This window comes from Misgurnus anguillicaudatus, chromosome 19 (genome assembly GCF_027580225.2).
Source record: "Misgurnus anguillicaudatus chromosome 19, ASM2758022v2, whole genome shotgun sequence".
Taxonomy (NCBI): Eukaryota; Metazoa; Chordata; class Actinopteri; order Cypriniformes; family Cobitidae; genus Misgurnus; species Misgurnus anguillicaudatus.
Genome location: NC_073355.2, coordinates 42,182,824 through 42,209,729, shown reverse-complemented (window position 1 = coordinate 42,209,729; position 26,906 = coordinate 42,182,824). Strand labels below are relative to the sequence as shown.

The following is a 26,906-nucleotide window of genomic DNA, read 5'->3' as shown; positions in this document are numbered from 1 at the left end:
AAGGTTCACTGCAGTCATAGGTCATCCCCGAAAGATCTGGTCAGATCCAGGAACAAATTTCATTATCGCAAAACCTGTATTGAAGGATTTGCATGCTTTCCTGGAAAGTCAAGACAAAGCAACTTTGGAGGAGTATGCAGTTAAAAATGGAACACAGTTTGATTGGAAAGTGCATCCAGCCGATTCACCACACTGAAATGGTGCTGCAGAAGCAGCAGCAGTGTGCATTACTAAGAGAGGACGTCAAAGTCTTGAGAAAGGGTCGAATCTTACCTTCAGTGAGTTTTAACAACGATCCAAATAGCAGCCAATCTCACAAACGAATATCAGATTGATGCAAGAATTCAGAGCCGGGAGGGTTGCATTCAATATGTGACCCGCTCTGGCGAAATGAGTCGGAAGTCGCAACATTCTATTTTAGGATATGAGCCGATAATGTGGAAAAAAAATGAAATTATCAAAAAAATATTTTTAACTAATTTCAAAGAAAAGACATTAAAAAATAATCTCCCAAAGTTTCGTAGTCCAAATAATTGAGTAAAGGTGTTTAAATGACTATTAAAGTTGAAACAGTTTTACTAAATTCGCTGGAAATTGCTTTTCTCAAATCCTCTCGTCACCTCTGAGCATTTCCCGGGGATCCCCTGAAATGTCACTATCTCTCCAAATATGGTGTTACACGTTGTTTTAAGAGCCAATCAGAAATCTTCATAAATGCTGATCATTTGTTAATGGGAAACCCCGGCCACGCGATTGGTCCAGCCATCCTCTCCTATTTAACTCCTTTTTGAATTGTTTACACTGTTATTGTCAACTAACCTACACAAAGATATGATTGCATAGGCAAGCATTATTTGTTTTCTTTTTGCTTGTCTCTCTACCTCTCTCAATTTCTCTCACACGCGCACGCACGTACACACACACACACGAACACGTACACACGCACGCGAACACACACACACACATTCTGGTTTCCGTGTTTTGTGGGGACATTCCATAGACGTAATGCATTTTATACTGCACAAACTGTATATTCTATTCCCTTTACCTACCCCATTCCCTAAGCCCAACCATCACAGAAAACTTTCTAATACTTCACATTGTCAATAAACATCAATCTGTTTGATTTATAAGCTTGTTTCCTCATGGGGACATCAAAATGTCCCCACAAGGTCACAAAAACACTGGTATTCCTAACTTTGTGGGGACAATTGGTCCCCACAACTTGATAATTACCAGGTACACACACACACACAGACACACAGACACACACACACACACACACACACACACACACACATACCCGTTTATCGGGCTAGAGGGACATTTTTTTTAATTTTTCATAAATCAGACTGGGCACAGGGCTGTGGGGACACCGGGATCCAGTGGTGCTAGAGCTACAAAAAACATCAAAAATCATGAAAAAAATCAGCGAACCTATACACAACTTAAAATTAAAAGATTTTCTTTGCACAAATGAGATATAAAAAAAGTATATTTTTCAGACTTTCTGGTGGTTTGTAAAGACTTTTCTGTAACAATGTCTATAAGGACAGTGTGGTGTACAAGGTCAGTGATGATCATACACACACACACAGAGTATAACCTGCTTTGAAAGGACACAGGGTCTGTAAGGCCGGTTCACCATACACACACACAGAGTATAACCTGCTTTGAAAGGACACATAGTCTGTAAGGCCGGTTCACCATACACACACACACACAGAGAGAATAACCTGCTTTGAAAGGACACAGGGTCTGTAAGGCCAGTTCACCATACACACACACACACAGAGTATAACATGCTTTGAAAGGACACAGGGTATGTAAGGCCGGTTCACCATACACACACACGGAGTATAACCTGCTTTGAAAGGACACATAGTCTGTAAGGCCGGTTCACCATACACACACACACACACACACAGAATAACCTGCTTTGAAAGGACACATGGATAATAAGACCAAAGTGAGGCGCACCATTATAATAACATGGAATCGGGACATACTTTTCAGATAAGCATATCCATTAAGCATGGGCAAGAGCAGGGAGAGCAGCAATACTCCCTCCAAGGGGTAACAGAACAGGACCAACATAATGTATTGCAGATATTGTCCCTTAAACAGGCAATGTGCACCACGGGATATGCTCTTTTCAGTGTCTTGTTTGGGGCATAAAAAAGACTTTTCAATCAAATCCTTGTATCACTTATCAAACCTTGGTCTGTCTTGAATATGTGGGTAACATTATTTGCTTCAAGTTTTTTTTATTGATTGGTCAGCCTGACCTAAATCCAACATGGCCACCGGTGGTGCAGGACAGTCAGATTTTGTGGTAAGTAAATGAATATTAATCTTACTTTTCTTCTTTAAAAAATATTAAAACTGCTAATATTAATTGTGAACATTGTCTTAAGGTGCTGAAGAAGAAATTTCGGTTATATGTTGTTCATATTGTTATTTAGCACATTTTGAAATATATGTATCCCCTGAGATACATTGCCTGATTAGGATATAAAAATGGGATTAACCACAATATTGACTTTCTTTGTATTTTGAGTTGAAAAATGTAATAAATGATCACATTTGCAGGTTAAACTGATATTCGTATATTAAGGTGACTGAATCTTAGCATTTTAACTGGATATTTTATTTCGCGGCCTCACAGCGAATAGGAGTTTTAGGGGCGGTTTCCCGGACAGGGATTAGACTAGTCCTAGACTAAAATAAATAAAAGATCTGTCCAAACTCAAAACAACTTGCACTGACATATCTTAAAATACATCAGTGCCCTTTGTTTTGCCTCAAAATGCACATAAGTAATGTTTTTAGTAAGGTATGTTTGTTAAAACTAGTTATATTTCCCAATTAAACTCAGGTCTAGTCCTGGCTTAAGATAATCCCTGTCCAGGAAACCGCCCCATAGAGCCGATACCAATGAATTCTTCATCACTGTTTTTGTGACAATGCAGCGGTGTATTAGAACCAAGAAATTTAGTTAATTTTCCTCATGCCAGGCATGCATTCCTCTGAATTGCAGCCAATAAAAGGCTTCTGCATGAAACAAACAGTTTATATTGAGGGGTAGTTCAGGTAGTATGCAAAATTAATCAATTGCTAAATAATTTACCAAACTATTATCTAATTTTTTTTTTTTTTGCAGATGGAGAGAAAAAGCACCAATGAAGACATTCAAAAACTGCTCATTCTTAGTTAGGCCTACTTACATTTAGTTGGTCATTTACATGTATTGTTACTAGTAAACCTGTTGTTTAAATGTTGTTAAAATGAATGAAAAAATATGTATGACATGTTTTAGAGCAAGAGAAGAAGTCAGAATCACATAATTTTTGCTGCAAATAAAAAATAAATATTGATGACTTAGTCCTTTTTTATACTTTAAAAGGGAAATGTAGCCTGGGAGATCCTAAATAAATCCTGAATATCAAATTTTAATAATTCCAATGAATATCTTTTACATAAGTTCAGATGATACAAAAAATGTCATGAAATGATTTTTTGCTCATCGTTTTCTACTCTTGACTGTTTAAGGGTTAAATGTACAAAATAATTGAGGAATTTAGTCCGATTCAAGGGGAATAAATGAGCTTTGATAGCATGTGATAATACTAAAGAGCTACAGGTATATTATATATGTATGCTGTGATAAACATCATATTCCAATAGGTAGATGTGATCAGCTGACATTCAGCTGATGCAAACTTGACTAACATTACCTGCCAGAACTGACACAATACACTCGATTTATATGAAATATGCTCTTTGTTTTGTGGAGATTACGAATAGGATTGCAACTTGCTGAGGTCTCAAAGTATATTTAGCGCATTAGTTGATTTCATTATGTTTGACTACTAAACTTAACTCATCTGCAATTAAGCTAAAAACGTTGGGGGGGGGAATCTAGGTTTGTCATTATTAACACACACAACACAACATTTGTTGAATCACTGAAGTATATTTGATTTTGCCACCTCAAGAATAAATTCCTTAAAAGGAAACATTGTAAAATCACTTCTGAACACAGGACACCAACGTTTAAAACATGCCAGAAATGTAAAGGCTCAAGCTGTCCAAAAGTGCATTTACTTTTTAGCAGTGCCTCTTAAAGGCCAAGCCTCTGTTGCGTATAAAATTTAATAAAGGAAAATAAAAGTAAATCTTGACATTAAAGGAAGACACCACCGTTTTTCAATATTTTATGTTTTCAATATGTTCTTCTCTCAACTAGATGAATTAATATGCATTGAAAAAAGATAGGTACGCATCAATTCATCGAAGTTGAGAAAAGAACATAATAAAATATTGAAAACCGGTTGCGCTTTCCTTTAAAAGGCCAAGTCTAACCACATGGCAAAACAAAACACTGCCTGTTAGTGAAATAATTGAAGAAGTTACCTGAACTATTTCTGACAAAACATGCCTGGGAAGGGAAAGGCTCAATCTGTCCATTTAATGTTTAGCATTTGAATGCCTCTTAAAGGCCAAACCTCTGTTGCGCACAAAATCCCTAATGTTTTGAATGGATCTTGTCTCCAAGATGGGTTGTTCTTTTTCCTTGCACTTCAGGCACTGCTCATTGTTGACAGTCACGCCGTTTTCAATAAAAGGTCTCATGTGTTTCATCACAGCATGTATCTCCTCCTCAGACCATGGTCTCTTCACACACCGCCTTGAAACACGGGAACCTGAACAATTAAAAAAAAAGATTAAAAAGAAAAGATCATGTGAGATTTACTTATAATACACTGACTTTAGATCTGCTAAATATCAACTTTGATTGTTTTCATTAACATGAAATTTCATCACACTGCTTGTTAAAAACAAAATACATCCAGGCAGCTTCTTTATATGCTTTATATGTCTAACCAAACATAATTTTAGTGTTGACTGCACATTAGCAAGTAACACATTATGTGATTCCATGTTGATTTTGATGTTTAAACAACACAAAGTGTGGTGTTCCAAAAATAACACAGAGATGTGTTAAAGGGATACTTCACCGATTTAGCATTCAGCTTTGTATCTGTAGAAACCCGGCAGTATTACTGAATGACCATGTTTCCCTCCCTCATTTCCCCCTGAGAGGAGAGATATCTGCATTTTGGTTCTGCAAAAAAGTCCTCCGATGATGTAATATGACGATTTTTGCATCATCGGAGGACTTTTTTGCAGAACCAAAATGCAGATATCTCTCCTCTCAGGGGGAAATGATGGAGGGAAACATGGTCATTCAGTAATACTGCCGGGTTTCTACAGATACAAAGCTAAATGCTAAATCGGTGAAGTATCCCTTTAAGTTAAAGACAACACATTTTGTGTCTAGTTAAGGACAACACATCTAATGTGTTATTTTAACACATTCATTTAAAGAGTGATGGACATGGCACCGCATTTAAATAATACCTTGAGTAACTGAGTCAGGGAGATGAGGTGAACCAGAAGCTACACAGGCAGCACTCCCCTGGTCATCTAAAAAAAAAATGTAAACACAGTATAAATGTATGGGCTTAAAGTGGCATTTCACCCGTAGAAACATTTATCTTTATTGAAAGTGTCATATTTGTAGTCGAAATGTAACATACATTTAGAATTTGGTGCCAATTTGACTGAGAAAATTGGTGTTTGTAGTCTCACCCCCTCAACAAAGATATTGGACTTTCTTCTTTCAATGATGCAAAATGAGGATTTTTACATCATTGAAAGAAGGAATTGCAACACTGAAATCTGTATTTCTCCTGTCTCAGCGGAAACTGAGGAAATGATGCATGACCATTCAAAAACATGACTGGGGTTCTAACTAGACAAAGCTTAATGCAAATGGGTGAAGTGTCCCTTTAAAGACCCTGTCTGCCTACCAGTCAAACACCATGCGCATGGAGGGGATGCATGTTAAACTGCAGAGAGCCAATTCTATTATAATAACTACACTCATGGCAAAGTTGTGAATATGAGCAACAATACCTTGAGTGATAATTGTACTAGGAAATGATGTAGATTTAACACAGGCCAAGTCTTCCCTGTTGTTTTAAAATGATCATGCAAACTACTGAACACATCAAAATACTAGCCACAAAGCATATGCATCACAATTAGAGATGGAACGATTACCGGGTTCACCATAACCATAGTAAAAGGTACTGAAGGTTAGCATCGTTTAAAATTGATCATAAAAACGGTGTATGATTATCATGGTTTTGAAAACTTGCAGTAAATCTTATCCAGCCAGCATCGGTCTAATGCAGATGCATTGCGCAACATTGTTTTTTGAATGTGAAGAAATGGCAGAAGGAAGTCACAGCGCCAGGAGATTTCAGCCTTCTAAAAGGACCAAATCTGAGGTGTGGTCATATTTTGGCTGTTTGTAGGGAAAGTTGGAGTATGATCACCCTGTTTGTAAAACATGCAAGAAGAAAGTCGCTGCTATAGGGGCAAACACTTCAAATCTGCAAATGCAAGGCAAGTGGACTTTGACCTCAATACTAAAACTACATCTGGGAAATAATAACATGAATCTTCCACAAAGAAAAGTTTGCAGAAACTGGCTTTGAGTAAAAGACAAACTAACAAGTTCAGACAAGACTAGGGTGACAGTTAAAGGATAATAATGTATAGTCATTGTGCACTTATTACACAGATTTTCTTTACCACATAAATAATTACAGGGACATATTGAATTGAGATAATCTAACCTGCGTATTAATGCATTTTCTACAGTGTACAAAACAATGGCCCAGACAAGATCATACCAAGTTATAGTAATAATTATAGTACTAATTAGTGTTGGGCGATATGCCCCGTTTTGAGATTGTCCTATCGTCAGCCTGTGAGATCGGCGATACACGATAGCATTAGTTTACTCATTTTCTTATTTGTTAATTTTTTACTCATTATAACAAGTCCCTTGATTGGTGGACAAAAAAGAACAAGAGCAACACCGTCATGACCGCAACCTTCTTAAAACTGATGTCATTAATGCAACCGCGTCATTAAAACCCTAACCATGATTACTTAATAACTGTAAAAACATGCATCTGCGTGCGCGCACATACATACAAACAATTCAATGCATTGGTTTAGTGCTGTTGCAGAAGGCTACACATGTCAAGCAGTGGTGCTCTCAGAGGTGCCTTTTTAAACACATTGGCCCAGCGGAACGCGATCATATTTTAAACACAATCATATTTTAAACACGAGGGACGTATTGCTACAACTTCTTGAAATGTATATCATAGTGATCTGACTTCTTACCGGACGCAGCTCTCTGCACGTACGCGAGAGTGAGAGAGGCGTCAATATGCAGCGGGTCATATTTTAAACAAAAAGTTAAGTTTGCCTCAGCTCACATGAAACGCAATAATCTGAACAAATACATAAGGATTATTAGTTTATGTTTAGACTTTGGACAGATGCGAGAGCGCGTGCACGTGAGACAGAGAGAAGCGCAGCTGCTCATGACGCGGCGCGCTGGATTTAGTGCTAGGAGGAGTCCAAGAAGCGCGCATTAAGTGCAGGTACGTGCAAGAAGGAATTCTCCATTTATAAGCTCTCCGCGTAAAGTGAAGGCCACAAACCCTCATGCGAGGAAAAGCATGCAATGTGGATGTTAATATAAAACTATGATGATAATAATAACGATTCGCCAACTATCGTCATGACAATCGCCATGAAAGCCTGCCATTGGCGATATGTCCGAAGATCGTCGATACACGATACTATCGTCTATCGGCACAACCCTAGTACTAATAGTAAAGTCTGATTTCATTTTCAACACAAATCAAAAACAGAGACGCAAGTGGCATTAATGAAACGAGAGAGCGTGTCCGTTGTTATAATGGGTTATTGGGGTATTGACATTTAAAACTTGTTAAAATGTTTTTAGTGTGTGCATCTGTTCTTTTGGAACATTTTCATCTCATTTTACCAACGCCGTGGTAATACTGATAACTGTGGTATTTTTGGGCACTATAACCGTGATATGAAATTTTAATACCATTCAATACCGTTGCATCCCTAGTTACAATAAAGAGAGATGACAAAAAGTTAAGCCTCTAACAAAGTTTCTAACCATTGTACTACTGGACTAACTTCTGACTAAAACATTTTTTATATACTCTAAGGAACCCATAGATCCCAGCTCATTACATGTGATATGTTGGAAATTGTGATTATACCTTGAGCTGCAGTCTCAGAGAGGTGAGGCGATCCAAGAGTCACAGAAGCAAACATTTCTTCATTGTCTAAAAACAAAGAGACATGTAGCTGTTATCTAAATGTATAAAAAAAGGCATATTCCACCAATACAACTGCAAAATTCACAACACAGAACACCACAATTTCAGTAGCCTTGGGAGCCTATTTTAAGAGTACCTTGCGATGTGGAAACATTAGGGAGTTGCTGTGATCCGGTATCCATATTGTCTACATCATCTATTAATTGACATTGTAAAAATGTTATCAAATGTTATTACACCAACTATATACACATACACCAAGCAGATTTAACAACATGTAAATGATGCATACCACCAATTTCATCCAGAGATTTTCCCTGAATATCCTTCACACTTCCCTTTTCCATAGCCATAAGCAGCTTTGAGATCTTAGCCAGCTGAATTGTTGATTGGGGCAGTCGATAGTACTCCCTATGCACCCTAATGTCATGGCCGAGAAAATCGGCCAGTTGGTCCAGTTCATTATCTTTCAAGTTCATGACTTGGCTTATTGTGGCGATCTGTTTGCGAAGGTTAGTTGATCTGAGGTTTTGAGGATCTTCGGCTCCACAAGCATCTGCAAATTGACCAAACTGCCCTCTGTAGTGACCATCACTACAAGGAATCGCGAAGAGGTAATTGTTGTTTTCAGTTACTCCACACTCTTTCCTCTTACTAATGAGAAGTGACAGGTTAGCAGTCATATCAGGAGTCAGGATCACAGCAACCTTTCGTCCTTTTTTCCCTTTCAGTTCCACTCTGGCGAATTGTTTGCAAAGTCTCTTTTCAACTTCTGTAAGCCCAGTGCTTATGTCATCGTTTAGCTGGGACATGTCACGATCTTGAAAATTTTTTACAGTCATCCGTGCCACTTCACCTTCCCTCCTCCTATTAAACAAAATTACTTGACAGAGTGTCACCTTTGCTAGTGCTGCATAAGTGCCTGCTGTTGGGTTATTGGCTAGTTTCTCCCTAGTCAATTCCACTTGCTGACCAAGATATAACTGTAGCTTCTGAACGTCTTTGGCCAGTGGAAGCCTGGAGCTCTTGTTGTATTTTGCCTCACTAAGGTTTGATAGGGCAGAATGGGAAACTAATTCAGACCACTTTGTTTCATGAAGTGTATGAAACCTCCTGATGGAATCGATCACCCCTTGGTCCTCTTCCATGAGAGCACGACACATGATGAGGTCACTTATCTTTCTGAGAGAATGCCCAATTTTTAGGGCCAAACTTGGGGCTTTGAATGTGTTTTTTTCGTTATCAAAACCCGAAACTTTCTTGACAGCACTAGTAAGAATAAAGAAGTTGCCGGGTTTTATTGCCTCTTCCATGTTATGGATTCTTGTTGTGTGGCGCAAAGTTACAAGTAATCTCCCAAGTTCCCTTACTTTTTGTCTTATATACTCATGCTTTGATCTGTCATTCCCATGTTTATTAAAGAGGGACTGTGCAAACTGCATGAGATAATGGTCATTCCTTATTGCAGTGGACACGTCATCCTTGTGCATTTTGCCCAGCACTGACCAAAGTTCACTTGAAATTGGCTGGGACATTGTGGATTGAGCAGATGCTATACCAAAGACTCTCCCTCTCAACTCAGGTCCATCTTCACCATTATTCTCTGGTCTTAGAGCACATCTTTTCATATGTCGAGAAAGTTCTTTTCTGGATAACATTCCCTTACAGTACAAGCAGTAATCATACGTCTCAGGGCTGCTGCTCTGTTTGGAACTCCTTTTCACTTTAAGACAGCCTGATCCCGTGGTTTTAACAATTGAGTTATGCTTGAAGTTGCCAAGGTTTCGGAATTTCTCAAGAAGAACCTTTCTGTCCTTTGATGATTTCGGGAACTGGAGTGCCTGAGCGATTTCAGCATTTTCATTTACATGCCTCTCGAGATGACGAGCAAATTTGGTTTGAGGTTTTCCACATACAAAACAATAATTGACTTGGCTTTTAAGTAATTTTGCCGATTTGGTTGGGGATTTACTTTGGCTAAGAATATCCACAGTACCCTTTTCACTACACTGCTGGTATGACTCTGAGCTTTCTGATTCTGGGTCACTTTGGAGATCACCAGTAGTTTCTAGATCCATCAGGATATTCTTACAGTTGTCCTGTATATCTAAGGTCTGATCTTGTTCAGCAACAGTAACGCCTAAATCAGGCATATTAGTGGTATGGGCCTTTTTGGATGGTGTAGGCAACTCAACACTCAACTCTGTCCCTGAGCTTTCTGAATCCGATACAGATTCTGGGATGTACTCGTCATCAGATGAGACATCATCCTGTAAAGAACATTAAATTAATTAATTAAATAAATACAGCATACTTTAAAACAACAGAAATACACATGGAAAGGACGGATGTCAAAAACAAACTGCTAAGAGCCATCATATTGATATTAAGCATATTATACTTCGATGTACACTTACATCTGTTATATCCCAGTCTTCTGAGGATTTTTGGAGGCAGATTTTATGCCACACACCAGAGCATTCTTGACAGACAAAATTAAGCAAACCACAGCATTAGACAACATATGATCAGTTTTCCATGCTGACCAATACTCATTTTCTTATTAAATGCAAACAGCTTCACACTTGAAACATTCATAATCAAGAAATGTAACAGTTCAGTACAAATGCAGTTTGAGTGATGGCTAACATTTTCCATTTAGAAGAATGAACACAGGTTTTAACCATTAAGGTAGAATTCACTAGAGTGGCAGAGCTTTTACATTACCCATTCAATGTCAAAAAAATGATGTAGTGATCACACTTCACACATCACACTTCACGAACGCCACTAAACATAACCATAAAGTGAACTAAAAAACTTAAGCATGAAGTGAGTTCAGAAAATAAAGCGGAATTTTTTGGAAAATCACTGTTCAAAATGGTGCATTCTGATGGGATTTCCAGACAGATGCAAACAGATTTAAACTTACAAATATATATATGGCATCATCCTAACAATCAAGAGATTTGAGATTCTGATTATAAAACATTGTTATTGTAAAAGGGCTTATAAAAGGGTTATTAGTAGAAGGGCTGGGACGATTCACTAATTTGCCGATTAAATACGATCCTGATAATTGTGCGCCGATTCGATACATATTGTGATTTGTTGTTTCAGTTTTTGTGGGTTTTTTGCCTAATAAAGACTAGACTATTGAAAATACTTGATCATTCCATTAAAGAGACTGTATATATGTTAATAATCATATTAACAAAAATAATGCATTAAATCTTTCTGAATGTTTATTTCAGGAGCAGACCACATACATAGTGCATATTTTAAAGTACCTTGAACTATAAAACTTTCCAAAACCCTGAACTTGAATATAATATTCAAATGTGCAACATAATGAGTTGAAACAATACTCTCTGAAATAAAATAAAGTGTTGTTAAACCGTTCAAATAAATAACAATAAATAAATAAGCTACTGAACAATTTATATGATTTCAAAATGGTTTGGCAATTTCAGCTTGCAAACTCGCTTGCGTGGTATGTCATAGTATCTGCCACTACAGTGTTTTCCACCACAAGGGTTTGATACTTATGGTATACTGAGAAATGCATTAATTAAAGAAGATTAACACACTTACGTTTGCATCTTACACCTTGCCATCTGATAGATGTCATAGGTGAATGGCATATCCAGCATTTGTCAACTCTTACCAATTCAAAAACCAGCTTATGGATTGTACACTGTGAAAACAACAACAATTCAAAACATGAAATAAAACACCTTTACATGCACAAATTTTATCATGAATTAAAACATTTTGCTGTTTTACTTTCACACAATATTTTCTACAAATCCTTCAGAAGAGATGAAAAGTGAGAAAGAAGCTACTTTTGAGATATAATAGGGAAGCATATCTATTTCAATTCCTGCACAAACACAAGAGAAAGATATGCTTCTACTTGGAACTCTTGTGATGATGGCAAGGAAGACAATTCCTCTAAATAATAAAGTAAACCGCACAGTTTTTTGTTTACCACGAGCGCATGCTGGTGACGTTGCGCAACGTGTGACGCTGCCGCCGAAGCTTCCATGTCATCATCGTACAGTCTACATGCCTCTCGTACCCGAGTTTAAACAATACATGTCGCACATTGTGATAAGGTAATGATCTTATAAGAGGACAAAAATCGTGCAGTGTATTCTGGGCTTAAGGGAAGATAAGTTATTTGGTGTTTACCTCTTATAATGTTTGATTGAAGTTTGCATTTGCTGAAATTTATTTTTGCTTCAAGGTCGCTACTGTTTAGTACTGTTCACTTGAATGCTTCCTTTTAAAATCATAGAGACCTTGCTGTTTGGTTTATAACATCAACAATAACCTATTAATCATATTTATATGTTGTAGGGGGAGCTCGAACAATATAAGACTTTACCAAACACATTTTTATAGGTTCAAAAATAGTGTCTGTGTAGTTGCCGGCAAAGGATCCAGGTATGAATTTTTGTCAATATCGCACACCTCTAGGCTGCATAAATGCGCACAGATAAGCTATTAGTAGAGTAATAAGTTATTTTACACTTTTATGCGCATACCCAGTTACGTGATTGGTCATGTTTCATGCCTTTATGGTCGTTTATAGTGTGGATGAAGATTCTTTTTAAAATGGCAGTATAAACGAGGATCGTTTTCATTTTAAAATGCTGTTTTAAAACGCAAATGCTCTCATGTAAACAGGGCCTTATTTGGTTAAATTACCCTGAAAAAGAGTTTTGCTTATACAAAACTAAATTTAAGGATTGTTTCTCGCCAAACCCACAGTATCCGGTCAGATCACAACACTTAAAATATAGCTTATGGCACGATTTGCGTGGATTATGACAAAGTGCGGAACGTTTCTTTTTAGACACCCACCCATCACACACTTTCTGCCTCCGCCACTGATTAAGTTAGTTCTTCTGCATTATAAATTACTATTTTATTTTTTGCGGACAGCGCTTTTCGGGAATGAACGGAGGTAAGAAATTCAAGACTTGGGTAAATTAAATTTAAGACCTAGGATAAAAATCTGGGTGTTTTTAAGACTTAAGGCCTTAAATTTAACATTCTGAATTTTAGACTTTAAGACTCAATTTTCTACATTACAACCACTAGCGAAACGCAGATAACTAAGTGATAGGGGCAAGGAAACTGATTATTCTCTTCTTCCTAGAAAAAAGGTATAGATTGTGTATGTACGTGTGTGTGTGACACAGACAAACTCAAGGTATGCAAGGACACTGTCCTTCGCACTTATAATGACATCCATGCTCAAACCCTGACTCTTCCACTGTTGAACTCCCAGTGTGTGGCACACTCAGAAAAACATGTGTGTTGGGAGGACACCAATGGTTAGAAAAGACCATCCATACTGCATAGAGGACATTTCCACCACAACTGCAAAGACGTTTACTTAAACACTGAGCTCCATGGAACATCACTTTTAATTTCTCTTGTTTTTATTCTTATTTTTAACTGTTTTATACTTTTATTTCTGTTTTATTCTTTTTCACATATTTAAAATCACATTTATTTTCTTTTAATTGATATTTTAAATTCAAGTATCTTTGTTTTTTTGTTTTCTCATTTCTATGTAAAGCACTTTGAATTACCTCCGTGTATGAAATGTGTTATACAAATAAACTTGCCTTGCCTACTTCTAACCATTGGTCAATTTCAAAACAAAGGTCAATTCAGACTCACCTCAGAAGCAGAGTTGTTTGGTGCGGCTCTAGATCTTTGACATGCTGATCTCGATTCGGTCTCTGTACAGGAGAATACAGGGAGAATCAGTGCTTGGCTTTCCTCGAGTCATAAAACCAATATAGGCATAACATACTCAACTCACATCCCTAACAGACAAAATTCTGTCAAGACACAAAAAAATCATCTAAAAATGGCCTGATATTGCCACATACTTTTCATGCTGCAAACCCTCAGGCATGCCATGCATTGCCAGAAGTTAACAACATTTACTCAAAACTTTTACTGACCACTGTTAAGATCTGTTGAGAACGTAGGGGGTGAAATCTCCTGGTGCTGGTCAGCAATTTCTCCAAACCCCTCTTTCGCAGAAGAAGTGTTACATTGACCTCTGACACAATGCACCTAAAAATAAAAGAAAAGCAAAATGCAAAGATGAACAGGCATTAACTGGTACAGTATCCATTTCACCCAAGAGGGACAACATCACTAAAACCTTTTATGACACTCAAAATGATGTAGACAAGGGAACACAATGTTAAATGATGACGTCTTGTACCGAACAAAGATTTCCAGACTAAACCTGCATTAATAATTGCAATTAATTGATAAATATGACCCTTACGAAACTAAACATTCATACATCCCAAAATAAACAGCTGAATTCAAACTAACCTCATGCTCAGGGCTGTTTGGTGTGGGACTGGATGACTGACACACTGCTCTCAATTCGGTGTCTGTTGAAGAGAACACAGGACATGAAGGCACAGTGCTTTGCAAGACACCAGTATTTACAAGGAATTGCTTATTCAAGCAAGAACTCACTTCTGAATAAGTCTGTAGAGGACACATTGGTTTCCAAGTCATGGGCGTGGTCACCAAGCTCTGCAATGGAGTATTGACCAGAAGGGATGCTTGCATTTTGATTTTGCTGTGTATAAAAAGTTAAACAGATAAAGTAAACAGGGTTCCTACACAATTTTCATTTCAAAATTCCATACTTTTCCAGACTCAAACTTCCAGACTTTCCTACAGATTTTTCTGACCATTATTTAACTTAATTTTAACATTATATAAATTGTTTTAAAATTCAAATGCTAACAAGTATGTTACATTCTAAACATTTAGTATTGGCGTTTTTGGCTTTTATTAGGATAGGAAAGCTAGACAGGAAGTGAGGTGGGGGGGGGGTGAGTCCATGAGCCAACTTGGGTCTCTAGCTAAAACAGTGCAATGTCATTTAAATAACTGTAAATACCTACAGAAACAAAAGAGATGTTCTTGTACAATTAACCAGAAAATATGAAAATAGAGCTTAAGTCAAATGACAATGCTTAATTGGCTGTTAGGCACAGCAAATTTGAAAAGACTCTTTAAACAATAGGCCAATTATAAATAAAATATTTAGAAATTCTATATTAAAATATTGCCTCTTGTGACCTCAACAAAATGCTAAATCAGTCACAATTTTTAAAGGGTTATTCATTTACCCAAAAATGACAGTTCTATCATCATTTACTTACCCTCATGTCAATCTAAACTAAGACGACTTATGTTAACCTTGGAAACACACATGAAGATATTTAAAGGATTAGTTCACCTCAAAATGAAGATGTCCTAATCATTTACTCACCCCAAATGCCATCCAAGATGGCAACTAACTCAGTTGGTTGCTCAAAAACTTAAATTTATTTTTCACTAAAGAAAGAAAGACATGGATATCTTGGATGGCATTGAGGTGAGTAATTGATTAGGACATTTTCATTTTGGGGTGAACTAGTCCTTTAATATAATAAAGGGAATTAAATCTATTAGATTTTTAAAAAATATATTAATTTGTGTTAAGGTCTTGTCTTATAGTTTTGAAAGACATGGGGGTAAATAAATGACAAATTTTTATTTTGTGTGTTCTATTCCTTTAAGAACTCCACCATTGACTTATTTTTCCCTTTAAAATTTTAAGTCTTTGGCTAACCAGGCCTTATATTTAGGATAGGTAAGCCAGCCCTCGAAAAACTTGCATTTTCACATTTTGTTTGCTGTGAAGTCCACATTGAAATGTAAAAATCAAGGAGAATGCTCCAAGAAATTTTAAGCAAGCAGTTTGAGGTCGGGGTGCTGCGATGGCAACTGCTGCCTAACAACCAATCACTGCAGACCTCCAGTAGACCAAGTGTAAAAACAATCTTTTGGCAGTGCTGGCACACTGATCCAAAACCACGAAAAAACGATTGTATATATAATAAATATTTATTATAAACATTTAGAAATTCATAATTTTATATTTAGAAAACGAAAAGGTGACAACAATAGTCTGGAAACGTAAATATTTTTCCATACTCAGATTTATTTTGTCCATACTTTTCCAGACTTGGAAATGACTCAAATCAAATTCCATACATTTCCATACCCCATAGGAACCCTGAGTAAATGTCTTGCAGTTGTGGTGGAAATGTCCTCTATTCAGTATGGATGGTCTTTTCTAACCATGGTGTCCTCTCAACACACATGTTTTTCTGAGTGTGCCACACACTGGGAGTTCAACAGTGGAAGAGTCAGGGTTTGAGCATGGATGTCATTATAAGTCCGAAGGACAGTGTCCTTGCATACCTTGAGTTTGTCTGTGTCACACACACACGTACACAGTTCAATTTGTACTTGTTAACGAAATTACTTTCTTACAATTGTTTTTACATTTCTTGCTTTACTTAAATAGATATTAACCTTGGACTAAACCCTTCCCTTGCTGTTAGGAGTGGCAGTGTTGTGGGAAGGAAAAAGATGGAGAATAATCGGTATAGCATTGACCAAAGTTGTAGGCTAAAGCTAACTGAACTGGGCAGGGAAATGACACTGAAATGGAGTTTCCTTCCCCTATCAGTTTGCAGATGTTTACTAAAACTGAAAACTGTGCTCCATGGAACACCACAGTACTTCTAACCATTGGTCAATTTCAAAACAAAGGTCAATTCAGACTCACCTCAGAAGCAGAGTTGTTTGGTGCGGCTCTAGATCTTTGACATGCTGATCTCGATTCGGTCTCTGTACAGGAGAATACAGGGAGAATCAGTGCTTGGCTTTCCTCGAGTCATAAAACCAATATAGGCATAACATACTCAACTCACATCCCTAACAGACAAAATTCTGTCAAGACACAAAAAAATCATCTAAAAATGGCCTGATATTGCCACATACTTTTCATGCTGCAAACCCTCAGGCATGCCATGCATTGCCAGAAGTTAACAACATTTACTCAAAACTTTTACTGACCACTGTTAAGATCTGTTGAGAACGTAGGGGGTGAAATCTCCTGGTGCTGGACAGCAATTTCTCCAAACCCCTCTTTCGCAGAAGAAGTGTTACATTGACCTCTGACACAATGCACCTAAAAATAAAAGAAAAGCAAAATGCAAAGATGAACAGGCATTAACTGGTACAGTATCCATTTCACCCAAGAGGGACAACATCACTAAAACCTTTTATGACACTCAAAATGATGTAGACAAAGGAACACAATGTTAAATGATGACGTCTTGTACCGAACAAAGATTTCCAGACTAAACCTGCATTAATAATTGCAATTAATTGATAAATATGCCCCTTATGAAACTAAACATTCATACATCCCAAAATAAACAGCTGAATTCACACTAACCTCATGCTCAGGGCTGTTTGGTGTGGGACTGGATGACTGAGTCACTGCTCTCAATTCGGTGTCTGTTGAAGACAACACAGGACATGAAGGCACAGTGCTTTGCAAGACACCAGTATTTACAAGGAATTGCTTATTCAAGCAAGAACTCACTTCTGAATAAGTCTGTAGAGGACACATTGGGTTCCAAGTCATTGGCGTGGTCACCAAGCTCTGCAATGGAGTATTGGCCAGAAGGGATGCTTGCACCACTGAGCTGTGTCTAAACAAGTTAAACAGATACAGTAAATGTCTTGCAGTTGTGGTGGAAATGTCCTCTATGCAGTATGGATGGTCTTTTCTAACCATTGGTGTCCTCCCAACACACATGTTTTTCTGAGTGTGCCACACACTGGGAGTTCAACAGTGGAAGAGTCAGGGTTTGAGCATGGATGTCATTATAAGGCCGAAGGACAGTGTCCTTGCATACCTTGAGTTTGTCTGTGTCACACACACACACGTACACAGTTCAATTTGTACTTTTTTACTAAATTACTTTCTTTTCTTACAATTGTTTTTACATTTCTTACTTTACTTAAATAGATATTAACCCTGGACTAAACCCTTCCCTTGCTGTTAGGAGTGGCAGTGTTGTGGCAAGGAAGAAGACAGAGAACAGTGTTTCTCCTAGGTTTACACCTTGGGGGGGGGTTTGGTTGGGTATGTATGTATGTATGTATGTATGTATGTATGCATGCATGCATGCATGTATGTATGCACACACACAAATATATTGCTCATTCATTGTTTGTCAATGTTAGTTAATACATTTATATGATAAACACATTTTAAATGATGCATTTGTTGGAGAGAATAATCCTGTTTTTTTTTTTTTTACATATTATCTGTTCAGTTGTCAGACATAAAACGACTAGACTATAAAGTAGTGAGTAAACACGACCCAGTCACACCTCGACTTTAATCCAACCAGCTGTTCCTTTAACTCTACTGAAATCCTGATATATAAATACGATTTATAATCATCTGACAAATCACCATACATTTACATTGAAGGCCTACTTCTGTTGCTTTTCTCATCATGTCTTGTTGTTTATGAGCTTTTTTATTTCAAATGTGAGTTTTATTGTATATCGCGTAGCCTAAGAGTGCAGACAATTCGGTGCAAATTCAGAAATATGACAGCATACACTGTTACTGTTACACAGAGTTACTACAAAACACGTGTGCATACACATTATAGAGAGGGAGAGAATGCACACATGTGTGTGGGAAACACTAATGCTAACCTTTCGTCATGATAAACTCAATCAGCCATCTTCTCTGTAAGTAACATCCATGACTGTTGATGTTTATGCAAAAAAGAAAGTATACGGAGCAACGGACTTTGAAAACACTGTCACCTTTACAGTAATGTGAGAGAGCGGCGTGCTCTGGACGCAACACATGACAGAGAGCGCGCACAGTGTATTAAGCCAAACCGTAAAATATAAATGTCTGCACTCAATTGGATAATTGTAAATGCGCAAACACAGACAGAAAAGACACACCATCGTGGAAATAAGATAACATATTACTTGAAGGCTGTTTAGTTTTTTTTAATAAAATAACAGTGTTCTCTGGCAATATAAAGAAAATCTAATCAAATTTACTTGATCTTCAAAGGGGGCGGGTCGAGCCGTTAGGAGGGCGGGGTGCCCCCCTTATATAATGGTAGGGAAAACACTGGAGAATAATCGGTATAGCATTGACCAAAGTTGTAGGCTAAAGCTAACTGAACTGGGCAGGGAAATGACACTGAAATGGAGTTTCCTTCCCCTATCAGTTTGCAGATGTTTACTAAAACTGAAAACTGTGCTCCATGGAACACCACAGTACTTCTAACCATTGGTCAATTTCAAAACAAAGGTCAATTCAGACTCACCTCAGAAGCAGAGTTGTTTGGTGCGGCTCTAGATCTTTGACATGCTGATCTCGATTCGGTCTCTGTACAGGAGAATACAGGGAGAATCAGTGCTTGGCTTTCCTCGAGTCATAAAACCAATATAGGCATAACATACTCAACTCACATCCCTAACAGACAAAATTCTGTCAAGACACAAAAAAATCATCTAAAAATGGCCTGATATTGCCACATACTTTTCATGCTGCAAACCCTCAGGCATGCCATGCATTGCCAGAAGTTAACAACATTTACTCAAAACTTTTACTGACCACTGTTAAGATCTGTTGAGAACGTAGGGGGTGAAATCTCCTGGTGCTGGACAGCAATTTCTCCAAACCCCTCTTTCGCAGAAGAAGTGTTACATTGACCTCTGACACAATGCACCTAAAAATAAAAGCAAAATGCAAAGATGAACAGGCATTAACTGGTACAGTATCCATTTCACCCAAGAGGGACAACATCACTAAAACCTTTTATGACACTCAAAATGATGTAGACAAGGGAACACAATGTTAAATGATGACTACTTGTACCGAACAAAGATTTCCAGACTAAACCTGCATTAATAATTGCAATTAATTGATAAATATGACCCTTACGAAACTAAACATTCATACATCCCAAAATAAACAGCTGAATTCACACTAACCTCATGCTCAGGGCTGTTTGGTGTGGGACTGGATGACTGAGTCACTGCTCTCAATTTGGTGTCTGTTGAAGAGAACACAGGACATGAAGAAACAGTGCTTTGCAAGACACCAGTATTTACAAGGAATTGCTTATTCAAGCAAGAACTCACTTCTGAATAAGTCTGTAGAGGACACATTGGGTTCCAAGTCATTGGCGTGGTCACCAAGCTCTGCAATGGAGTATTGGCCAGAAGGGATGCTTGCACCACTGAGCTGTGTCTAAACAAGTTAAACAGAAAAATGCACATGTGAACTTGGACATCACCTACACAATTGTTATTGTACAGTTAAACTGACTAAAGTATCATTATTGTAAAACAGACAGCAATATTCAACCTCACCTCACAAGCAGAAATGCCTGATGTTATATTGCAGAACTGGACTTCTGGTCTCTCTCTGGTCTCTGTAGAATACAGGAAAGAAAATGAGAAAGGGCAGGGAGGGTTGGGTTGTGCATTAGGCCTGGGGCGGTAATCCGGTAAAACGTGACCCATGCCGCGGGTCTAAGCTCCTCACCGTCATAACCGCAAAAAAAAAAAACATTGGCCTGCACTTGTGTGTATATGTGGGGATGTTATACACGCAGCTTGTTAACAACCGCAACTTGTTAACTGAATATTAAATGATATGATTTTAATATTAAATTGTCATTGAGTAGAAATACAGGTGACGTTGTCTGTCACTCATTTAAAGTAATACAAACATTTTATCTAATTTGAACGTGCAAACAGCCGCAACAGATCAACCACAGAATCAGGTTTCATACATTATCAAATTTTCACGCAACATAAGAGCACGCGATCAGTCCGAGGATTAATATCCAAAGAGGTTAGATTGTCTCTTTTTCATCTAGCCTACAACAGTGGCCATTTCTAAAGCAGGACACATTTCAAAAAGTTTTGCTTTTGTGTCTTCTTTCTCTGTTTGTGGAAAAAGACAGATGTTTATGGTAAGGGTCGAAGAAAGAAGCGATCTGTCTGAGCACGTGAGACAGAGGCGGACTGCCCGGGTGCGCGCGAGACAGACGCGGACTGCCCAGGTGCGCGCGAGACAGACGGACCGCGTAATCTTGCACACACACACGCGTCTCCATGCAGCTTCCCAGCTATACTCAAGCACAGACACATTTGCAGTACAAGTGATTTCTCATACAAATGGTTATTTTACCAGACCGTCAGGGCACCAATAATTTGCGTCATTTACAGGCTATTCACAATTAATTGTTCAAGTTGTTGAATGTTGAAATTAAAGAAATGTGGAAGGAAATAATATTCACTTTACATGTTCCTTAAGTAATTTGCACGTGTTTTGTATTGAAGATAAATAAATCATGCATGTTATTCAACTCATTGTCTTGCCAATAAACCACGGGAATTTGTTGATTACCGACCGCGGTAAAAAAAAAAAAAAAAACGGCCCAGCCCTATTGTGCATCACTCTAGAAGCCACCGCACCATCACTGGTTTACATCCTTTATAGTCACAATATGGTTATATTGCCAACCATAACTACATTAAGTCAAACAGTCACTGACCTTCAATAGAGACTGTGGATGACATGCTTTGGTCTTGAAAATGATCTTTAATAGACTCTTGGGCAGCAGTGCTTGTAACAGTAGGGGGAATCTAAAAACACACAGGACAAAAAATGCAGATAAGCTTGCTGGCATCACTTGGAAGAGTCATCTAAGTTCAAGATTAACCTGACAAGATTGACTGAAAACCGGATTGAATACCACTAAGAAGTGACTTCTGTTTTTGGTAAAAATGATTGGCACTAACAAGCGATAGGTGTTGTGTAATCTCTGTGGCATCACGAAACTGACACATCTTAACACACACACTGCAAAAAATGACTTTCTTACTTAGTATTTTTGTCTTGTTTTCAGTAGAAATATCTAAAAATTCTTAAATCAAGATGTATTTTCTTGATGAGCAAAATGACCTTAGAAAATAATACTAGTTTTTAGACAAAAAATATACAATTTAAGTGAATTTGTGTTTAAAACAAGCAAAAATATCTGCCAATGGGGTGAGAAAATTTTACTTGAATTACGTGTTTAAGAAAAAATTAAATTTTTTCTCACCCCATTGGCAGATAATTTTGCTTGTTTTAAGGACAATTTCACTTAAATTGTATATTATTTGTCTTAAAACTAGACTTATTTACTTGAGTCGTTTTGCTCATCAAGAAAAAGCAAAGAAAAATTCTTAATTTAAGAATTTTTAGATATTTCTACTGAAAACAAGACAAAAATACTAAGTCATTTTTTGCAGTGCAGTAGCTTTTAAGACATATTATAAAGATAGATGTATAGGCTTTAAACCTTGCCACTAAATCATAGGAAATAATCAAAATGACCCACCTGACGCCAGGGCCATTCTTTCCCACCATAGTCATAAGTTATTTCAGTTCCTATAGTAATTTCCTTCAGTGCAAAAAGGCAGAGATGTGGCTTCCCTTCTGCTTCGATCAACTTCATTCTGCAATTTGGTGCCCTGTGCTCATCGTTTACCAGTCGCCCAAATGACCCATCTTCAAGTGCTCCATCAATACTGCAAATTAACAAACATCATGCACGTTTTGAGTTGCATTTTACTTGTTTTGGATGTTGGCATTAGTGTAGTTGCTTACAAGTTATAGTTGTTCGAGGCATTGTTCATAAGTTAAAGAGCAACATGAGATCTTTACTTCAGAAATCTTGACATCTCTCTATAGAAATCTAAAGACACTCTGAACTTACCACCATGTCTTCCGCTTCCATATGAAGTCAAACATGAAGATCGAACATGCATTGTGGTACAGTTTACGTCTATGTTCAGCTTCAGCTTCATCAATGAGTTCCCCTCTATACTCCACCACAAAGTCTCCTTGATTGAAAGCAGCTAAAGTGAAGATACCACGACCTGCAAAGTGCAAACACAACCTTATCAGAGACACAGAGTTAGCAGACTATCCACTGGATACAACTCATGGATAGTCTGCTACCTCTACAATGTAATTATTCCTATAAATTGCTACTATGCAACGTTTTATTTTTTTCAATTCTACATGTAGAATCATGAATACATGTCCAAGAGTAAAATATAGCAACAGACAGGCCCAGTATTAACTAAAATATTATTAAAATACTATTAACAACTTTAATTTATATTGATGTTTGTACAATCAATAGTCATAGACTGAAAACCACTGGACATAACATCAAATTAAGAACCCGTGATGTGTAACCCTTTAGTCTAGCATGCAGTGTGTCAAAGTCACTCACCTTTAACTGGATTAATATATTTGATTTCTAACATTGAATTCTTGTCTCTTCCTGCAAGGATGTGATTAATGGCATCCTGACGGGGAGTAGTTCTTCGTGGCATGACAGAATTTGCTAAGAAAATTAAGAACAAAAATGTAACATGGATATTCAAACTGTTTCAATTGAGCTATATGCTTTCCTTACATTCACATAACATTTTCCTGCTGTCATTATATCAATATATTTTAAGTGATGTGAGGGGACATACACAGACAAACAGATGGACACAAGGGTCTAATTTCGAAACCCTATAACAATAGCTTCCGGTTTCACATACAACGCTTAAGCTTGTCCAACTAAAATTCATGTTTGAGCTGTTTTTACTGAAAGCAACTTGCACTGACAGATCTTAAAATGTGTAATTGTTTGTCTCAAAACCCACACCAGTATGCTCCTGGCTTAGTCTAAATCCTGTCTGTGAAACCAGGCTTTAGATCTCTTAGAAATGTAATAGCTTCACGAATACAACTATAATAGTGCAAAACAATCTAATGCAATTTAAAAAGGTAAAACTTTACAATATTATATAAACAAATATGTGCAGAGTATACTAAAGAATGTGTCTTGTCATAACTGTTACTCTTGTCAGTCCTTTTACTATGCTCATATGTGTGAAAACTATAATATAGTTCTAATTAAAACTATTGTATAACAATAACGCATGTGTCTGTAACACCCAGGTGAAAAAAATACTATAGTAATCTATATTTAATTCTATAGTGTTTTTGAACTATACTATAGTAAAGTACTTAATTTAATTTGTTGTGGTAATCAGATTACTTCTGTCAAATACTTTACCCAATACATTTTCTACAACTATATTATACTACAATACATTACAGTTTACTGTAGTAAAAACTAAAGTATACTATATTATTTATTGCAGTTTATCAGTTCACTATAGTTAATACTACAATATCCTGTAGCATTCATTGGCAAAGTATAGTAAATACTACAATATATACACAATACACTACATTGTTTACTGTAGTAAAAACTAAAGTATACTACATTATTTAATACAGTTTATCAGTTCAAGTAAGTATGCTCTACCATTCATTAACAATGTATTGGAAATACTACAATATACAATACACTGCAATTTACTATAGTATGGTTCAAAAACAGTATTTACTATAAAAGTACTATAGTATTTTTTCACCTAGGCAGGCATGACAAAAATACCAAAACAAAACATGAGTTTTTCCTTTTAAGCTGCCTTCATTTCATGAATATTTAAAACAAATCGATTAAACGTTTTATTTAATTTGCCAGGGTGAAATGACCCGTTTTACTGTTAAGTTGAACTTCGTATTGTTGCTATTTGTACGTCGCTTTGGATAAAAGCGTCTTCTAAATACCATATCCATATTTATCATTCGAACCTATTAAAGCGTTTTGTTATTGATTACTTACCTTTTCTCCACAGCGTGCTCTAAAATATCAAAACATTAGGTTTTCCTTTTAAGCTGTCTTCATTTTATGGATATTTAAAACAAATCGATTAAACTTATTTTTTAATTTGCCAGAGTGGAATGACCCGTTTTACTGTGAAGTTGAACTTCGTATTGTTGCTGTTTGTACATCGCTTTGGATAAACGCGTCTTCTAAATACCATATCCATAACCACACTTATCATTTAAACCTATTAAAAAGTTTTGTAATCGATTTCTTACCTTTTCTCCACAACGTGCACGTCCAGAACTCCCGGGAAATGGAATCACCTGTTGATAGTCGAAGCTCTCTCCCATCCAGCCAATCAGAATGAGTAATGCTTGTGTGCGCATGCGCGGTGTATAATTTCGCGCGTTGTGTATAATTTCCCGCGCTTGTGTGTCACTGCATGCAGGGACCATGGCAACAGATAGGGGGCAGTGGCGGACACACAAATATACAACATATGTCAGGTTTTTGGTATATAAAGACTTTTGAGAAAACCACTTTTTGGGTATTAAAACATGCTGAGAAAAGGTTTTATAAGGTTTATTTTTATGAGGACAGCCAACTGTCCTCCTATACCAGAGGGTCCTCATTGCTCTTTGAAATGTCTTGAAATCTGTCCTTATATGCCCCAAAACAAACACACACACACACACACACACACACACACACACACACACACACACACACAAACACACATTCTGGTTTCCATGTTTTGTGGGGACATTCCATAGACGTAATGTTCTATTCCCTTCCCCTAACTCATAGAAACCTTTCTGTTACTTCACATTTTCAATAAACATCATTCTGTTTGATTTATAAGCTTGTTTCTTGGTTTACTGTAATAGCATTTATATTAATGTCTTTGGTCAAATTAAGCTGAAAAATAAAGGTACTATGCTGCTTTGAGCGAGTATAAGAGCCTGATACCTGTTTTAAACACTGTGCTGGATTGGAAACCTACCATAGAACTTTGAAGAGACAGCCAGTCAGCCCTGAAGCTCTGTTTGTTTAACAGATGGTGTACTTTGAATGCTACACTCACACGCTGACAGCGGCAATAGCAACAATGACACTCTGTAAATCACATCATTATTCTTTAGCGTATATTTAACTTAATGGACAACGTAGCTTTGGTCTGTGTTAAATAACCCAGAAAAATAAATGAATGGATGGAAAATTTCACAAAGGCCTAATCATTGAGTGGAATCCAGTTTATATCTTCAAAATTATTGAGAACCTTCAAGTGTGGGAAAGCTCACAGTCAGATAATACAATTGACAATAAGGTTTAAACTTTTTATGGGAATGAACTGAAAAACAAAAAGATGATTAAATAAATATCTAAAAATTCTTAAAATAACATGCTTTTTCTTGATGAACAAAATGACTTTTTTTCTTGGGTCATTTTGCTCATCAAGAAAAAGCATCTTATTTTAAGAATTTTTAGATATTTTTACTGAAAACAAGACAAAAATACTAAGAATTTTTTTTTTCTTGAAAATCATTTTTTTGCAGTGTATGTAGTGTGTGGCGGTTTGGGCCAAAATGCCAGGGCCAAATTTTTGTCCCAGTCCAGCCCTGCTGATATATGTAAATTGGGATGCAGTTCAAGTGCCCTGTGAGTGTTTGGAAGTTAATCAGGATGATTTTACCTGGTTACTTGAGTGGCCAGAGAATCTTTTAACAGGAAGAGATTGATTGATCTAAATGCCAAAAATAGTTTAAGGCTATGGTCAAGGCTTTATCAAAAACAACACTGGTAGACAATTGTTTGTAATTGATATAATAGTGCTTTATTACTTTCCAAAAGTAAAGACAAATACATTTTAACAGCAATGTTAAAAACAGTTTCAATCAAAGCTTCAATCAGATGGATTCGAGAGACACTGGTTAAACATTATCTGCTCCAGAGTCAAGTGTCT

General features: G+C 37.0%; 1 protein-coding gene and 2 long non-coding RNA genes across 3 annotated transcripts in view; 1 reads left to right on the top strand and 2 right to left on the bottom strand.

The window, feature by feature from the left end:
- LOC141351159 (uncharacterized) overlaps positions 1-26,906 on the bottom strand; it is a 346,935-nt gene that overhangs the window by 227,199 nt on the left and 92,830 nt on the right. The gene's annotated exons all lie outside the window — the stretch shown is intronic.
- The window catches only part of LOC141351102 (uncharacterized), a 34,563-nt gene that overhangs the window by 4,545 nt on the left and 3,112 nt on the right, over positions 1-26,906 (top strand). The window lies entirely within an intron of this gene.
- Positions 1,965-23,931, bottom strand: LOC129447504 (uncharacterized). The gene is made up of 24 exons (XM_073857912.1): positions 23,501-23,931; positions 22,976-23,138; positions 22,598-22,787; positions 21,767-21,857; positions 20,574-20,635; positions 20,343-20,451; positions 20,193-20,254; positions 19,813-19,927; positions 19,523-19,584; positions 17,755-17,863; positions 17,605-17,666; positions 17,220-17,334; positions 16,930-16,991; positions 14,775-14,880; positions 14,625-14,686; positions 14,240-14,354; positions 13,950-14,011; positions 11,847-11,949; positions 10,670-10,734; positions 8,545-10,522; positions 8,389-8,448; positions 8,193-8,258; positions 5,425-5,490; positions 1,965-4,706 (listed from the first exon to the last, which is right to left on the bottom strand). Exons 1-24 carry the CDS (start codon positions 23,601-23,603, stop codon positions 4,471-4,473), a joined length of 4,224 nt encoding a protein of 1,407 aa, XP_073714013.1. The 5' UTR covers positions 23,604-23,931; the 3' UTR covers positions 1,965-4,470.

Bases quoted from the DNA above. Each gene is read 5' to 3' on its own strand.
- LOC129447504 (XM_073857912.1), bottom strand. From the start codon at position 23,603: ATGCCACGAAGAACTACTCCCCGTCAGGATGCCATTAATCACATCCTT. The intron at 17,864-19,522 runs GTGAGTCTGAAT...TAACTTGTTTAG, and splicing joins CAAACAACTCTGCTTCTGAG to ACACAGCTCAGTGGTGCAAG. The intron at 17,335-17,604 runs GTTAGTGTGAAT...TTTTATTTTTAG, and splicing joins CAAACAGCCCTGAGCATGAG to GTGCATTGTGTCAGAGGTCA.